The following is a 16,989-nucleotide window of genomic DNA, read 5'->3' as shown; positions in this document are numbered from 1 at the left end:
GGCGCTAGGATCCTGAAGGAAAGCTCCCGGAGTGTCCAGTGGACCCAGCTCTGATCCACACCTGCTGGGTTTCCGAACCGAGTTGGACACCATGGCGTAGTACATGACCTTTTCCGTCTCGTTGTAGAACCAGGTCGAGTGCTCGAACGCCCACTAGATGCGATCGTGAGACTCCGTGTATTGTATGCCCATTGGTAATAGGGCAGTCACATGACAATGAGTCCTGGGCATGTGTCTGTGGTTTTCCCCGAGTGTATGTTCGTCGTCCACAATGACCACACATACTTCTTGTCGGACAAATCGAAGGACAGTACCTGTCGCTTCCGTAACACAGTTGAGACAGAGTCAGACAACCCAAATACTCGGACTACCTCATACGAACTCATCTACACCTCGAATTGGGGTCCATAAGGAAACCAGGATATATCGTGAACGGACCCGAATTATCGTCTTATATCTTCTATTTGATCTCCATCTTAGAGAGTCGATTTCTCCTCTGCTGTGCCGTCCGTCTCTACCTAGCAATTCAATAATCTTACAAAATCTTGACCAAAACTCGTCCTCGTACAATCCCATCAACATTATCGAGATCTAATACCCTGAATGACCGCATCCGCAGTGCACGGTATGGCCGCGACGACTGATTACAGTCTACTCAAATAAGGTTTCGTCCATGAAATCCTCCGGTTCCTCGCCCTCCTCCCGCCCTATTTCGTCCGTTGCAAAAATCTCCGCCGTCCTTTTCACAAAAGACCAGAAAAGGTCAAGGCCAAGTACTTGTGCATAAATGGCTTCTTTGGAAGGTATTCCAGCACACTCAGAATGAAGTTTATCTTTCCACATAGATAACTTTTCGGGCCTGTCCCAAGGAACTGCTAGCACTGCCTTGTGGTTGTAGTTGTAATCTGATGGACAGCCTGATAAATGATATGGCCAGTACGTTGCGGCATAGTCCACGAACAATGCCTGGGGAGAACCTTCATGATATGTAGTGCGTTTATCTGACAGCAATGCATCCAAACAGACATCTGTCATGAGAGGCTGGCCATCATAATTCTGCCGTGCTGCCTGTAGTAGACAATGCTGAAATGCCTCTCTGGAAGATAGTCGCACAATCCTTCCCTTCTCACGGTCCGTGGTGATTGTTATCAGATCCGCGTAATCTCTTAGAAATTCCTTCGTACTCATTGACGGGTCCCTGAGTTTGCCTATGTTACGGTGACACTTCAGTGTATCCATGGCACCCTGCAGCTCAAACGTTGTCAGTGGTCTTTTCGCAAAGCGAATGATCCGGAGCGTGTCCAAAAGGTACTGTTCATTGCGGTTGGTGTAGGAAGTACCGAGCCCAGACATCTGCCCAAGCGCAGAAGAAGTATTATGAATCGGGGTTTTCATTGCGATGGATTATGGTTAATGATTGTGAATGTCAGGCGAGGCAGCTGGACACAGGAGTCTAAATATACTCGAATAAGGGGGGAAATGTGATTGCGCCTTGATGTCTAGGCTCGATGCGAAGTTTTGGAAAAATTCCCCAGCTGTAAGCTTGACTAGCGTTATGTTGTGCTTAGGCACGAAGCCTCCAACTGATCTACATCATCGTCTAATTGACATGCAGTCTCATGCAAGGTAGCGTAACGGGTATGGTTGGCTTTGGGAAAGACCAGTAAAAGTCCTCACCTGGGCTGGGGACCGTTCAGGTCGAGACTGAATTGATCTTCAGACACTTGCTGGTGGAAAAGACCGAAAAAGAGCAGCCCATTACAGTCCCTTTCTGCTGTGGCGATCGGTAGTGGACTGAACTGTGCCTTGTCCACATGCTGGAGGAACTACAGCGGCCTAAGAGTCAAAAGGTGACAAATGCAAGAAATACGACAAACAAGACTGCGGTCATGATCGATTTAGCCGCAGCCAATGGTGTGCAATGTCGACTATCAGCTCTAAATTGATCTACGTTACAAGACGACATATATGGGTTGGCACACTCAAGGTTGGTGTTGTGCACTGAATTAACCCTCAAAGCTAGTGAGCGCTAGCGTTGAGACTGACAGAGCTGTGACTAGTGGGGAATGAAAAGAGCTGTTGCTGCATGGAAACACTCCAGGCCGATTTCAAGAAGTCACACTTCATGACCACCGACGGAGACACGGGGATGACAACACAGTTTGGGCTTAGTAAAGGAAAGTACGCCAGAACGATCGTCGCAGAGATGGGTCGAGCTAAAGGGCGAAGGACTGTGCAATCTGCGGACTTCATCCTAGGCCTGGCAGAAGAAGCCCTGCCAATCGATCGTGTTCGTTTCAACAAGCGTCTTATCAGCGTGTGCAACGACGAGGAGAATGATTTTGCAACTACCGAAAATCAGAACCTTTTTTCAATATTCGTCATAATATCATGACCTGAGATCTCTGGTGGAGGGATTTGGCTAAATAAGCAGTCAAGGATAAGCTGCACGGAGTTTTAATGGCAAAAGTACTCAGCGAAAGTTGTGCTCCGCTAAACAAGACTTCTGAACATGTGGAGTGATCGATTGTATTTGAACCACGTGCCTCGAGACCCATATATCGCAGGTATTGGAGTCGTCAATGTACGTTTAACCCCCAGCCTGCATCTATTCCATTGCACGCTATTGGAAAGTTGATACTAGAGTCGCTAGCCTCTCAAAGAGTAGAAGGGAGCAAAGAAATAATGTATTCGGAGAGAGACACTGCTCTGCGATTGACGGTCACATTCTGCGCCACCCAATTTTCTAGGACACTTAACCTGCCCAAAGAACTATAAAGACTTGTGGCTGTTGAGAGCAGCCTGAACAGGTCCAACTGGATCCACTCCCATTAGCTAGCAACGATGATACTTATTCTACTTCGAGCTCTAGAGCAATATATATATGTATATATATATACATATCTATCTATTAACGGAGTACTCTAAGAGATCCTCACAAATGTTGGCCATAGAAGCCCCCAACCTGCTCCTGGTGGACCGAGAGAGAATCGCCATCAACCATTCCGAGCTGGAGAAGGCAAGTATTAGTATATGGGCGAGGAACAGAAACACTCAATCAGGCGGATACACTTTGCAATGGCCTTTGCACTTACGCTATCGGGACTATCAGTCGGTTGAACACGCTGTCCTTCAAACAAGAACCGGACCACGTTGACTTTCTTGCCTTGACGTCCACAGAACGCTTGCATGACATTATCGAGCGGAGTGGACTTCTTGATCTTGAACAGAATCTCATTGTTGTTGTCCGTGACCCTGATGCCCAGCTGATCCTCGCTGGTGGAATTTCCAGCATGGTTTCCGCGTGACATTGTGATGGGAATCGTCGCTGGTTTGGAGTTTTCGAAAGGAGTTTATATTTGGAGCTAATAAAACCCGGTAATCACAACCATTGAGTAAGACTTGTGTAGAAAGCAAATCTAGCGTATGCTACCCGGTTTCTCTTTCGAAAGAGAAAGAATCTCACAACTAGTGCTCTGTCGCTATGAGGACCCGACGTGTCTGTGGTTGGCTGCATCTGGAGGGCTCCATATTTCTACCCGAACACAAAGGTCATCATTTTGGGCTCTCCGGGTCAGGCAATACAATTCGAGATTTGGAAAAACCTAGACTGACTGTTCTCAGTCTGAATGTGCGTTTGTCGCAGCAAGAGCATGCTCCGTGCACCATAAGCCGTTTCTGGCTCACTAGGATAAATACTTGCCTCATTCAGGAGCAGGATATTATCCACCTGAATACACAGTTCCGGATCGGTGACGGGCGAAAATGAGAATAAAAGCTAACCTAGTATGGCAATGAAATGCCGTTGTTAACCTCCTCAAGCTCATCCGGCAATGAGATCCGCGTTCTGATTAGATGGCGGAGTTAAGCACTTTTGCCCGCTAGACCCACTTGGCCTCCGAGCTACGATCTGGTCGTCATTTGGGGTATGAATCCCACTTTGGCCACTCCTGACCACTCCTGACCGCCCGTGACCTCCCTTGATCTCCCTTGGTCTGCCCAACCTCTAAAAATCTAATAGTGTCATACAGTACTTGTGTATTGGATAAAAAATCAAATGTTGGCCCCTTCCGGAAACTGCATACAGCAGAACCACGTGTTTGTTGGGTTGCGACCTGGCTGAGCCCTGAAAGCGGTTGGCTTGCGGGCCAAGACACGGTATGTCCGCCCCACCATGAGTCCGCTCCTTTATTCTGAGCAGGGCTCAAAATTGGCTAGCCCAGCTTGAGTATTGGCACCACCTTTCGCGAGGTCAAGTTTGAACACGAATTTCGTACCTGATAATGAGCACGCACAGTTGCATGTGGAGAAAACATAGACAAAAAGAAAAAGAAAAAGAGACAGAGGCGGCTTATTGCGTAGACATGATTGAGGAAAGCTGGGGCCGTGGGAGATGGATGCTGTCAATACTGTACATTATCTTGACCGAGAAAATCGGTCGAGGAAAGCTGGGGGCCGGGGGAGAAGGACATAATGCAACCACATCTCGTGTTCACCCCAGTGACTGATAACATAAGAAGGACTGCAATCAATAGATTGCGGAGCTGTGTGTTACAGTATGGCCACCAATGACATGAGCAGCCATGTAGATATCCCTGGGGTCTCCACTATTACGAGGCAGTGCTCTGGATTGGCATAAAAGACGCTCGACTGCCCTGGCATTCCTCCTCTTAGCTTACCAGACTGTCGGGTCACAACTGGCAATGAGAGCAAACAACGGATGGGGATGACCAGGCCGCCAAGCACCGAGTATTCCCACGTTATAGCTTAAGCTGGGAGACACCTCATATACTGACATACTAACGATATGGATGGTTGATTTCTTGTGTGGAAAGGGAGAAGTCGGTACATAAGAGCATTGAGAAACACCAGCTACGAGCACCAGGAGTGTCGAGCAGGGTTTGACGGACGCAGAAGGGCAGATTGATGGTAAGTGCATTGGCATCGGAATCCATGACGAGCGCCGTCATTCCTAGCCTGTCTTCTCGCTTCCTTGGCAGGATTAGACCGGTGGACACAAGACTGTGCAAGACTGTCAAGGTGTTGCCAGTATTCGGCCCACTACCTCCTGCTGGTATCCACTCGTGCGGCCAGTGTCGTAGCCTTGCACGATTGAAGTAAATCCAAGCCACATTGGGATCCGGACGAATATCATCGCTCTATTCCAGTATCGATCCATGCCATGGCATTTCCGAGTTTCAGGTTGACCTGTTTGGAGGCATAAACGAAAACAGTTGCTTACAGCACCACCATACATACACAATAGCTCTGTACAGAGAGAATCAACCCTGCCTTCTTCTCTAAGTACAGACGGTCCGCTTCTAGCTCTGACCTACACGTATGTTGCATTCTCCTCAATAAAATGCATCATCACCTTCCGATGCGGTATTTCTTTTTTCAGATTAACTATGGGGCACAATATCAATCAAACAGTTCTTTTAATATGGCAAAAAATGCGAGAAGTAGCATAGCTCAATTTGCGATCTTGTTCTGCGAAGATCTTGCTATCGGGACCGTTCTAGGCCGTGGTGTGGGACAATAGTGTGTGGAAGTATTGTATCCCGAGCTTGCCCAATTGCCACTTGAATATGAGCCCTGAATACTTGGAACGCTAAAACCACACGAACGATGACTTGTGATTGTTGGTACCTGAGCTCTAATAATATTTCAATACCGTTGTACCACTAGCCCTGAGTTTTCCACGGTTCTGCTTTGATGATTTCCGCAGCCTGCTGTAAATAGGCTATAGCACGCGAGATACGGACTACAGCTTCCCGAACTGCCAAACACTGTGGATCTTCCCCAGCAAAACTCATAAGATTTCTCAAAAGAGCAAGCGTATCAATGATACGTGCGTGGATTCTTTTATTGGTAGTGGGTCTGGTGGTTGCTCCTACAATCGAGGGTAAATTCTTCATGAAGTTATGGTATTCCGTTGCCATGACCTGGATCTGGGCAATTGTCGCGCTGCCTCTGCTAGAGACTTCTGTCGAGGTTGGAAATTGTGGTATGGGCATAATGAAGGGAACACATTCTACTGGAACAGATTTAATGCTCTTGTCTTTGCTGTGGACGATCTCGTTCTCTTGCTCTGATAAAGGCTGAAGAAGCTGAGACAATAGACGGCGCCAGTGTATACTGTCTGCTCTACTGGGCGGAGATTTACCACCCGCCAAGTAAAACGAGAAAATCAAAATGTTGAGGCCGCAATCGAAATTATCTGTCTGACACCAAGGTGCAGTGACTGTGACATCCGTATTGTTGTGATCTCCAAAGGATATCTTGTACCACTTTAGAATCTTTTCCTGAACGCTACGTTGATCATCTAGGAGCGGATATGAGTCGTAGACATCGATTTCTTCACGAAACTCTTTAATAAATGCCAATGCCCAGTGATCTGTCTTCGGAAGATGGATCGGAATGAGGATCCGTGCAGACGCAAAGTCTGTCATAATATGGTCCGATGCATCAACATGCAAAGAATCCACATACCGGAGTCGGTCACGTCCTACGACTTGTTGTAGAACTTCTAAGGCGCCACAAATAGCAGCATCGTCGAGTTTTCCCTGAGGATCCTCGACCCTGCTGAGCGACGTTTTTGTGATCGAAAATAAAGGCCGTGATGAAGGAATGGGGAAAGCATCCCTGCAGAGGTCTTCATTATCCGATAACTCAATAGTAGCGATTGGGTATTGCATTGCTTGCTCTTCGACCATGTCGTCACCTCCGTCATTCTTCCTGAATTCTGCTCGATCTAGCTCAGCTTCATCGCAGTCGTCGTCACTGAGGTGTACTTGTGGTTGTTCTGCTTGCAACGATTAGTACCAGGCTTGCACAATCGGGAAGAAAACAGACGGTCTTTAATTTTGCGCCGCGCGCGCTTGCTGGGTGGAGATGGCGCGCGTACTCTCTGCCGCTTAGATCTGCCTTGCATGAGTGTGCTGTCGTCCATCGGTTTTTCCTGTCTACTAGTGAGCGCTTTAAGATCGGAAAGTCGTGCAGCCTTGGTTTCCTTGACGTAGAGGTCATATGCGGCTAATTCACGCGCCAACTCTGTCCTTCCGCTCATCTTTGAAATCCTCTAATATCTTAGCAATGAATCGTTGTGGAAAATTATTGAGGGGCTTAACGCGTGTTTTGACCTCGCGCTTTGGGGGCGGGGCACGTACGGTATGAATAAGGTTTATGGTCACAGATCGAGATTTTAGTATCCTTGACTTTAGCTGACTAGCAACCCGCCAGTGAGCCGAGATTATGGTGGAGTGGGTCAGACCTTTATCAGTGAGAGTTCCGCCCGATACACGCACGGGTACCCATGGAGGCAGCTCACGTGACCCTCATGAGCCTAGCCCTCCTATCATGCGACAAATTATCTTCGCAGCTTTCGCCCTTTGCAATAGCCTTGAGGGTGTATATCTGACAGGCCGGCCACCGAAGCCCGAAATGGCGGAGCTTCTGGTCCAATAAGGAGTAGATCTGACTACGACTTTCATAAACAAGACCTCGATTAAGAGCATATTCATAGACAAATACTTAACGTACTTACTGGGTCATCGTGAACAGGCGCATTTGAAATCGTCCGAGAATCTACGTTGATGATATTAAAAACGACGTCTGAGAAGGGGTAAATTCAGCATGGATCATGGATTTTTGTGTGCAGTTATTGGTTGTCGTAGGGTCAGCAAAGCAGGTTGTGGAGTTATGGAGTCCGAAGCTTGTCTTTCCAGAGCTATGCCGTATTAAGGTACTGGACCCCAGTACCCTAAAACGGCTTAGAACTATCAATAAAAAGATTATCTCCTTTGAGACGGCAAAGTGATGGACCACTTATGCGAGCTTGATCTTCTCTCAGGAATACAAGGTCCTCGAGGAAGAGAAGTATGGTCGTATATCTCTCTGCATCTTTGTCAGGTCTACGTTCCAGCTGTATATTATTGTCTGGCTATCACATCATGTCTTGTTAGAATATGTAGTTGTGCCCATGGACTCTTCTCGTTCGAAGTTCGACATGCTACTAGCATCAGAGCAAACCAGGACGGATCAACAAAATAGGAGATCCCAGAACCTGCAGGAGTGTGGCATGCTGCTACTTGTTCTGTAGTCTTCAGCTTGGCTATTTGGTTCTTCTTTTCATACTAGCTCTATTCTACCTTTCTTCTTTCAAGAGCCTAATTGGTCTGGAAAGGGCTTTGTCATGATCTAAGTCTGCTTGCTTGTGCTGACCGACTTCTTGCAGAAATACGCCGGTATGTTTAATAATCTTCCTCGCACACTAAGCTCCTTGTAGAAGCTTGCAGCGGAGCAGACGCAGGCGTTGGTAAGCAAAGTGAAAGTACAGCTCCTGGATCGTGGCTTCCTGCGCCTACCTCAAACTGCGCTTAGCCGATCTAGGCATTCTGATAGGAGGGAGTAAATTGATTCCCGTCTCGCCCGTATATCCGGATTTAGATCCCTGACAGAAGCAAGATGAAACCTACATGGGGTGATGGATTACTCCCTCCTTTCCCGCAGACGTCCTATCTCCCTAGGTTTCCTGCGGGGGGTCACAGATGTCCCAACCCTGTGTACCGGCCAGCGAAGGCGGCCTCTGCAACCTGTCCGTGGTGCTGGCTACGAACCTGTTTGTCCTGGCCGAGACTCTGTTTGGTAGTCTTGACAGGATGACAGAGTCAATGCAGAGACGCAGTAGATAGTCGAGTAGTGAATACAAGAAATCAATTGCCTCTTGAATGTCGCGTTCACTTGCTCTAGGCATGGTGAAGAAATCTAACGATTCTGATAAGGATGGTGTTGTGGATGAAAATTCTGCAAGTAGACCTGTATCGGAGTTCTTTAATGTCGGCGTTCGGGAAGGGAGTGCATTCAGAAAGAGGGTGGAGATGGTTAGATTGTGAGTGTTTTGTCTGGCGTGCACTTGACAATTGTTGTTCATTAACTGGATTCTTCTTGTTTCTCTTCCACATGTTCACCTTCGCTTCGCTCGGCACAGGCTTCGCCTGTAGGGAGTCATCGTAGTCTTGCCTGAGCCTCCGGCGGTTAGGTTGTATTTGGAGTACTGGGCTACAGTGTCTATTGACGATGTTGGTTGGTGGTGACAGTATCTGGGGTTTAAGTAGATTGTTTGTTGGGTGCATGCAGTCTACAATGCTTGTGTTGTTGTACAATGCACTACGCTCTATTGTCACAGCAACTGGGTCAAAAGGGGATCATGGCACAATGCCATTCACTCCATCGTCAACTGTCCTCCCACCTCCGGCGCAGAGATACAGGTTAAAACAGAGACAAGAACTGCAAGAAGCCAGACACCACAGACGACCAGCAAGGTCTCATAAGTCTTCCCACGAGCCTCCCAGTCTCTCCATACAATCCTTCCACACCTGCTCCTGCATGCCAAACCGCATCGTAGCCTGGCCATTCCGAATAAGTGACTTCCCGTCACTGTTGACAATATGCTCGCACAGAGGCAAGAGACGTCCATAAGAACAGCCGAACACGACAAGGACCGACCCGGATTTGTTCGAAAAGAACTGATAGAGATCAACCCTGTGCCAGTACCGCAGTGCCCCCTTCGCGCCTTCCATGCTCTGCACAATCGTCTTCATGGACTCTGCTGCCGCCTTGTCGTCCACGTAGAACATCGTCAGCACGTATCCCGTGCCCCTAGGGTCGAGAGAATTGCCATTCTTCGCCAACAACCCCATGCCAGTCGCCACCATCTTCGTCAATACACAAGACCCCCGGTCGTACAAATATGCAGCCGCACTCTGCTGGGCCACGGTAGGGTCGCCGCGCATGGACCACCACAAAAGCTCCTCCATGATCACTGTGCACTACACAGACTCTGAAAGAAAAGGCAGTCCTTTTCCGTCGTCAAGCGGTGACGTCGAGACCAACTGCTCTCTCCTCCGGGATCAACAAGCACACTTAGTGCCTGTCAGTAGGGGGCAGCCTCCGCGCCGCCTTCAATCGAGATGAAGTGCAAAAGGGAAGCGTCAGCGATGCGGCTGTAGCGAACACTGTCCCCAGTGTTGATGGCAGGAATGCAATGGAGCGAAGTGACAGGCACCGTCATGCAGTGGAATGGAATGCACCCTCTACTTAAGGGTGGGCCGCAGGCCGGTGTGTAAAGTGCTGTTTGCTAGCCTCCAGGCTACCAAGGGAGCTGGCCCAATCCTGGGGCTCCGTGGGCTCGCTCCGCTTTTAGTGTACAAACAATCCCGCTGGGCGCCCTAAGAGAACACTAACAGGCTTTTGTCTGTCCCAGCCAAAAATGAACCAAAAACCTCTGTTCCTGCCCTTTCAAAGGATTGTTGGTGCACTTGATTGACAATGGTTGTTCATGAGTGCAGTTTTCAATGTGTTTACAGGTTCTATTGTCACTGTTTGTCTGCAACAGTACACCTTCGCTTCGCTCGGCACAGGCTTCGCCTGTAGGGAGTCATCGTAGTCTTGCCTCTCCCTCCGGGGGAATCATTAGTGTAGAATGCTGGGCTACAGTATTAAATTGTCAATATCTACACATGGGTGCAAGTGTTTATACATCAGCTTTACAGGACTATCTGGACTATTTCATCAACTATCAAATAATGCGTCACTTCGTTATCAACTTCAAATTAACTTAATTCTTATAAGCCTGTTAAAAATACTTCCAGTTAGTTTCTGCCAATAGTGAGGATTAAGTCTGCCAGCCTTCCTACTTGCCAACATTCCCAAGTGGTAATATCCACTTCCAGTGCCCTCGTTTTGCAAGATAATTGTCTGACGTTAGTGCCCCAGGACGACCAAAGTGATATGCACGCAACTAGAAAAGGGCCCGACAGATGGATTTGCACTGCACGAGATTTTCTTCGGTCACAGTGTCTCAAATCTGGACGGTCCTCTTCCTGCGCCCAGCGTTTGCGTCTTGTTCGAGGCACGCGTGGTGACCGGCTGATGCCTGCATAAGTCGTCGGCGCATACAGCGAGCCGGAGCTTGAGCCGTTCGGAGCGTATCGCTCGTCTCGGGGAATAGATCGCAATGTCGTCTCAAAGTCCTCTGACCAACGCCTCAGCCCCAACATCACACGCTGCCGCTCATCCTGCGATCGAGCATTGGGTGGGTTCCCTGGCGGGCCGAGAGCCATCAGGCTGAATGCCAGGTACTGGCCAACTGCGGTGCAAGCATGGTGGCCGGTAGTCAGTAACCCGTACTCGAGACCCCCCACGATCATGTAGTTGTAGGTCTGTGTGATGGCCGCAGCCGTGAGCCTCTCGGCATGGTACTGGAATCGACCCTCGGGATCGGCCGCGGTAGGTATTGTTTCCGCTTGACCACATCTTTGAAGATATCCATGGATGCAGACCGACGCGCAGGTGTGGAGCGGTCAGCTTGTGCGGGGCCTTGTATCCGGACACATACAGCATGGTACGCCGTGTGAAGAGCTCGTCGTCAAACCGGTATACGCATATCTGGTCGGGGCGGATGCGTCCCGGATCTTTCCCATGATTGGGCGTCTGTGGCAGTATCGAACCACCAGAGGAAGATCTAGGTATGCAAATATCGGAGCTCGAACACTCGAATCAAGCATTGGAAACCAAGATCCAAATGATATACATCCTTCATAGGCAGACAACAGTCAAGCTTCTAGGTGACTTAGTGTAATTTATAGACAGCTTATAGGAAAACGGAGGTCAAAGTAAAAGAATCGAAATACCAGACGGATGTGTTCTAGAAGAGAGTGAGATTAAGCTTCGACAGCAGCTAGACATGAGTATGAACAGACTGAAAAGCAGTTTGATCAATGCGGGGAAGGCCAAAGACGCCTTTGGAATTGAGGTGTCGGAGTTAACATATAAGCTCAGGTCTATTGAGATGCAACGGGACGAAATAATGAAGTAGAGACATGCAAGGGATTCATGTGTACCGTACATAATCGTACTCTATTTCCCAATTGTTCTATCTCTCACTATTACTTATATAAAGGCACTACATCCGCGGTCCTTACCTCGAAGTTTTAGGTTACTTTATTTCGATCATTCCCAATTCCCCTCCCTCAATTCATTGCCTAATTATGGATCCACCTAAGGTACCGGCTCTCCGTAGAGTTCGAAATATTGACTTTCCGCATCTGAGATATAACCAGTATGCATCCTCTGTACAGAATCTAGGCTGGTTGGCAAGGCTAGACCGAAAACGACAACGCCTCGCGCAGGGAAGTTCTCATATCTCTCCGCTGCAAAAGGTTGGGACTTCTTTCTGCGAACGATCTGTGATTGATAGACATCAACTTCACGATCTGTCTATCATCCAAAATGATATCTGCTACAGACCTAGTATTTTGCCTGATCCACCAAAAGGTGCTATGAGGACAACGATTCAGACCAGCAGACAACAGGTAACTCTCTCATTGCATGACTCCCCAAGAGTGTCTCACGATTGATTTTCATAGGAGTATACAAGCGCACCAGAGTGAATCGCCCTGCTATGACAGCTACAGAACTGCCGGCAAGGTATCAAATATCAGAATAGGGACGGGGACTTAGATATTGTTATTTTTTGATGATTAGGATTGGAAAGAGCTTAGTAGTGAAGCTTTAATAGATATCAGTAATTACAAACAGCTCATCATCCTCTTCTCCTCCACTATGCTTCAGCAACGTTAATCATATCTACATCATCAGGACCTTGTCTTTCGACAGAGAGCTGATGTCCTTTTCAAACGTGGAGAGAACCGCAAAATGGTGAGATTCTTTGTTGTATACTAGTCCTCTTCGGCGACTGGCGAGGCGACATCCTAGCCAAAGAATTCGCTCCTTCCTCTTGTCTGTCATGGAAGCGACTTCGAAGTATTTCTCGTCGTCAATTTTTCCGTTCGTGAACCAATCCACCGGGTAGTATCTTTCCACCCATAACAACCCAGTCCAAGTAAAGGAGGATCCTGAAATGCCTTCAGCGCAACCCCATTGTCTTCCATCATGGTGTTCAAAGCTTCGGAGCAATTCATGGTCGTGAACGTGGAAGGGGAACGATGTAGCCTGCCAACAAAGTCTAGTTGAGCACCTTGGGTGAGATGACGTAATACCAACCCACAGATTGGTCGTTCTCGATCAGCATCTTAATATGCAAATCTGGTTCGACGGTAGCAAGAGGAAGAAGGCATGGTTTCGGCAGGTGCTGCTGGTAGTGGTGAAAAGTGGTCACGCGGATTGCGCTCATTTGACGCGACCACAAACAACAGGACTAGCGATGAGCCAGATGTGACTCAAGAATGTCATACATACTTGAAGAGCGACCGAAGGTCGTCGTGCAGTCCAGTATTGGTCTCAAGATCTAGCAGCCAGTCTGATGGCATCATTTTACTACTCACACCTGCAGATGAGAATTCGCTGTATAGATTCCACACGCTACACGATTGGAACGCGTTTGGCATGAAACACGTACGACTCGTCTCAGTTCGAGGACGGGGAACGTCTTCGACGCCTGAAATTTAAACTCACTGTCGATGCTATTCATTTCCTCGATCCATCTCAGTTGACATCGCCATACATGAAGTAATAACTGTAGTGAGTGACGATTACTGTTTCACTACCAAATCTTCTCCATTTCACTGAGCCTCACCACTATTCGCTGATTCTCCATCCGTCTGTCGCTCGGCTTCACCCTCCAACTCATTTGCGGCTGTTCTCTTCGAACTCTTCGCAATGACCTCCTCGGTATTTCCGTAGGACTCTACTAAGGCTAACAAGCTCTGCTCATAGAAACCATCCTCTTTTAGCGTTTCTACCGCTGGAGCGTGACTTGGTGTGGTATTGCACGACATTTGTAGCTCGGTATTGTACGTCGAAACGTATTCGGTTGGCGTCAACTCGAGCGGACTGAGTGCGGCTTGCGCAGACTCTAAGAAACGAATACGTTCTCTTTGTGCTTCTATGACTCTTTCTCGATTCTGCTGACAAGCAAACATTTCGTCGATCTTCTTATTTAACTGATCAATTACTTGTTGGAGGCGGGTATTATTGTCTTGAACTTCCTTCATATACGCTTGATAATGATACAGATGGCCGGCGAAGTCTTGGATCACCAGGTGATGAGCAGACATAGGCACCATGAGTAGATGAGAGGCTATGGGTCTATGAGTCGGTGTGGCCATGATGAAGTCGTTGATGATGGCTAGTTAGTCGTGCTTCTTTGAGTCTCGCCTGGGTCTTTGGTGCTCAATATTTCAGCTCTTCCACTGATTTCTATTTATACTATGTACATATTCTCTGAATGTCGGTAGGCCCTTGTTGTGGAGTTTGTCGATGGTCGAACGTAGATACAGTAACTTTTTACTAAAAAGGCTTTCTAGATCTTGGCTTGGGAAGTGCTCTTCTGTGTCGGTAGGACTGGGGAATTCGAGAGAACCCTGTAACCACAAATGGCTCACATCCTGACATCTCACGAATCGAGCTCTTTACTGGTACTGTATGTACTTACATACATTACACAATGGATTATACAGACTGAATCAAAGTCGGCTTCCTCTTTTTGTCTCTCTTCTCTTCTCTTTAAGCACGGACAGTCCACTTCTGGCTCTTACCCAGAAGTATACTTTTGAACCTCTGGAGTACCGCGATGGCTGAAGACATCCTCTTTCTAGCTGTAAAGCCTACATGCAGCGCTCATCATCCACTTTTGATGATGCCGACTCATTATATGATATATGGAGCATTGTGCGGACGAAGACGTTGTTTTGGCGAAATGACACTGATATTGCTATCCTATGCACTATATGAGGTACAGACAAGATCAAACCCGGCTTCCTCCTTTTGTCTCTCTCTTTTCTTCTCAGCACAGACGACCCATTTCTGGCTCTGATCTGTACGTATACCCTAAGTACTCTTTTGGACCGTATCAGTTCTGATTCCAAGAGCGTGAGCTTTAACCAGGCTCTTTCGCACTTATTGATACGTAGACTACTACACATCAATTGGAAGTCATCGAAGATAGATTTTGGGCACCGAATATATGCGTTCAGGGCCGAAAAGGGCATATTCTCAAATTCCATTGTACGACAGAGGTTCAAAAGTGCACTTCCGAGTGGCAGCCAGAACTGGACTGTCCGTGCTCAAAGAGAAGAGAATAGAGAGAAAGAGAGGAAGCCGATTTTGATTCTGTCTGTACCATAGAACTGAAATATGCCCCTTTCGGCCCTGAACGCACATATTTGGTGCCCAAAATCTATCTTCGATAACGTCCAATTAATGTGTATAAGTGGGTGTATCAATAAGTGAGAAAGACACTGGTTAAAGCTCACGCTCTTCAAATCTTGACAATTAAGTTTCTCCAACTGGGACGTCCAGCATAGGATATCCTCCAATTTTGCTCAATTTTGTGTCGCAGAAGCAGTTGAATCTTATCTTGGATCAAGCCTATCAGAAACTTCTAGCTCCAGAAACGGCGGCGGATGACACGAATACCCGTGTCCTAAGATGGAGGCTCGTACGGGACCGATATATATATGACAGACTCTATAGACTCCATCCCCATCATACTGGGTTGTATATAGGTCAAGAAAAGCTACAGTAAAAGCAATGATTACACCAGGAAGAACCCGAATGCGACAAGTTCGATCACCATCACCATCACCAGAACCATATGACTTTGATGGTGAGTGTTGTTGAAGATAGCTGGTCATCTTCATTATGCTGATGATAACGACAAGCGTCCGACGACGCTGGTGATAGCGATCAAAATGCGGAATTCGAGCTATCAGAACCTTCGACGGACGGTTCGGATAGCCCAAGAAGCTTGAGGAAGTTTATCGCTTCTTCATCGCAGGACAGTGATCCTGACTTTGACCGCAACAGCCAGGATGACAGCGTAACATCATCTGGTGGGAGCCAGAGAGGCTCTCTTTCCGCCGCGGGTGATAAGAAGTACGAGCCACTTGGAAGTCTAGCATGTGTCGTTGCAGCGCTGGACAAGATTCAGGAAGCACTCGAGGCACTGAAAGAGGCCGTGGAAAGAGTCAAGTACGATCGACTGGAAGAGACCGAGAATGGTCTAGGAGGTGTCAGATTGTAAGTTCGTGGGGGAGGGGATGTTTTGCCGGACATCTTTCTTATACGGACCTAGATATCTATGAGTCCTTCAAATGCTTCTCTAGTTCCTCGATGCTCTTGTGCCCTTGATGCTTTACGTTCCTCGATGCTCCTATGTACCGACTTCTCCCTTTCCACACAAGAAATCGACCATCCATATCGTTAGTATGTCAGTATATGGGTCTCCCAGCTTAAGCTATAACGTGGGAATAGTCGGTGGTTGGCGGCCTGGTCGTCCATCCGTTGTTTGTTCTCATCGCCAGTTGTGACCCGACAGTCTGGTAAGCTAAGGGAAGAATGCCAGGGCAGTCGAGCGTCTTCTTATGCCAATCCAAGAGCACTGCATCGTAATAGTGGAGACACCAGGGATATGTGCATGGCTGCTCGTGACTGCTCATGTCATTTGTGGCCATAACACACAGCTCCGCGCTCAATTGATTGCATCCTTCTTATCTTCTCCACGTACCATCACACAGTGACTGGGGGTCGACACGAGATTTGGTTGCATTATGTCCTTCTCCCACGGCCCCCAGCTTTCCTCAATCATGTCTACGCAATAAGCCGCCTCTGTCTCTTTTTGTCTATGTTTGTCCACAAGCTCATTATCAGGTACGAAATTCGTGTTCAGACTTGACCTCGCGAAAGGTGGTGCCAATACTCAGCCCCCGGTCAAAATGAAAGAACGGACTCCTGGTAGGGCGGACAAACCGTTTCTTGGCCCGCAAGCCAACCGCTTTCAGGGCTCGCAACCAACAAATAGGTAGTTCTGCTATATGCAGTTTCCGGAAGGCAACATTGAATTTTGCTCCACTTACTCAAGTACTGTATGACACTATTAGAGATTCAGGAGGTCAAAAAAGGTCAAGGGCGGTCAGGAGTGGTCAGGAATGGCCAAAGTGGATTTATACCCCCCAAATGACGACCAGA

At 47.9% G+C, this 16,989-nt stretch overlaps 9 protein-coding genes across 9 annotated transcripts; 3 read left to right on the top strand and 6 right to left on the bottom strand.

The window, feature by feature from the left end:
* Window positions 1–426: 426 nt before the first annotated feature.
* Window positions 427–1,718, bottom strand: BKA67DRAFT_570641 (uncharacterized protein). The gene has a single exon (XM_046103173.1). The coding sequence runs from the start codon at window positions 1,393–1,395 to the stop codon at window positions 652–654; it is 744 nt and encodes a 247-aa protein (XP_045957904.1). The 5' UTR covers window positions 1,396–1,718; the 3' UTR covers window positions 427–651.
* A 368-nt stretch (window positions 1,719–2,086) lies between these two features.
* BKA67DRAFT_537258 (uncharacterized protein) lies at window positions 2,087–2,395 on the top strand (the record flags this gene model as incomplete). The annotated part of the gene is made up of 1 exon (XM_046100289.1): window positions 2,087–2,395. One exon carries the CDS (start codon window positions 2,087–2,089, stop codon window positions 2,393–2,395), a length of 309 nt encoding a protein of 102 aa, XP_045957903.1.
* Window positions 2,396–2,935: 540 nt separating this feature from the next.
* BKA67DRAFT_519427 (ubiquitin-related domain-containing protein) lies at window positions 2,936–3,311 on the bottom strand (the record flags this gene model as incomplete). Its single annotated transcript, XM_046098099.1, has 2 exons — window positions 2,936–3,010; window positions 3,096–3,311. 2 exons carry the CDS (start codon window positions 3,309–3,311, stop codon window positions 2,936–2,938), a joined length of 291 nt encoding a protein of 96 aa, XP_045957902.1.
* A 2,373-nt stretch (window positions 3,312–5,684) lies between these two features.
* BKA67DRAFT_660193 (uncharacterized protein) lies at window positions 5,685–7,069 on the bottom strand (the record flags this gene model as incomplete). The annotated part of the gene is made up of 2 exons (XM_046107579.1): window positions 5,685–6,805; window positions 6,856–7,069. 2 exons carry the CDS (start codon window positions 7,067–7,069, stop codon window positions 5,685–5,687), a joined length of 1,335 nt encoding a protein of 444 aa, XP_045957901.1.
* Window positions 7,070–9,326: 2,257 nt separating this feature from the next.
* On the bottom strand, window positions 9,327–9,818 carry BKA67DRAFT_537255 (uncharacterized protein; the record flags this gene model as incomplete). The annotated part of the gene is made up of 1 exon (XM_046100288.1): window positions 9,327–9,818. The coding sequence occupies one exon, from the start codon at window positions 9,816–9,818 to the stop codon at window positions 9,327–9,329; it is 492 nt and encodes a 163-aa protein (XP_045957900.1).
* Window positions 9,819–10,292: 474 nt separating this feature from the next.
* On the top strand, window positions 10,293–11,010 carry BKA67DRAFT_570622 (uncharacterized protein; the record flags this gene model as incomplete). The annotated part of the gene is made up of 1 exon (XM_046103172.1): window positions 10,293–11,010. A coding segment is annotated over exon 1 (262 nt), but the record flags the coding sequence as incomplete, so codon positions are not given.
* Window positions 11,011–11,150: 140 nt separating this feature from the next.
* Window positions 11,151–11,483, bottom strand: BKA67DRAFT_570621 (uncharacterized protein; the record flags this gene model as incomplete). Its single annotated transcript, XM_046103171.1, has 2 exons — window positions 11,151–11,305; window positions 11,399–11,483. Coding segments are annotated over 2 exons (240 nt in total), but the record flags the coding sequence as incomplete, so codon positions are not given.
* A 1,165-nt stretch (window positions 11,484–12,648) lies between these two features.
* On the bottom strand, window positions 12,649–14,129 carry BKA67DRAFT_679482 (uncharacterized protein; the record flags this gene model as incomplete). Its single annotated transcript, XM_046108875.1, has 3 exons — window positions 12,649–13,014; window positions 13,347–13,459; window positions 13,598–14,129. 3 exons carry the CDS (start codon window positions 14,127–14,129, stop codon window positions 12,649–12,651), a joined length of 1,011 nt encoding a protein of 336 aa, XP_045957897.1.
* A 1,423-nt stretch (window positions 14,130–15,552) lies between these two features.
* BKA67DRAFT_660190 (uncharacterized protein) lies at window positions 15,553–16,045 on the top strand (the record flags this gene model as incomplete). Its single annotated transcript, XM_046107578.1, has 2 exons — window positions 15,553–15,628; window positions 15,684–16,045. The coding sequence occupies 2 exons, from the start codon at window positions 15,553–15,555 to the stop codon at window positions 16,043–16,045; spliced, it is 438 nt and encodes a 145-aa protein (XP_045957896.1).
* Window positions 16,046–16,989: the final 944 nt, after the last annotated feature.

This window comes from Truncatella angustata, assembly GCF_020726525.1.
Source record: "Truncatella angustata strain MPI-SDFR-AT-0073 chromosome Unknown BKA67scaffold_5, whole genome shotgun sequence".
Taxonomy (NCBI): Eukaryota; Fungi; Ascomycota; class Sordariomycetes; order Amphisphaeriales; family Sporocadaceae; genus Truncatella; species Truncatella angustata.
Note: the sequence above shows the minus strand (reverse complement) of the source record. Positions and strands in the feature narration are given on the sequence as shown.

Bases quoted from the DNA above. Each gene is read 5' to 3' on its own strand.
- BKA67DRAFT_570641 (XM_046103173.1), bottom strand. From the start codon at position 1,395: ATGAAAACCCCGATTCATAATACTTCTTCTGCGCTTGGGCAGATGTCT.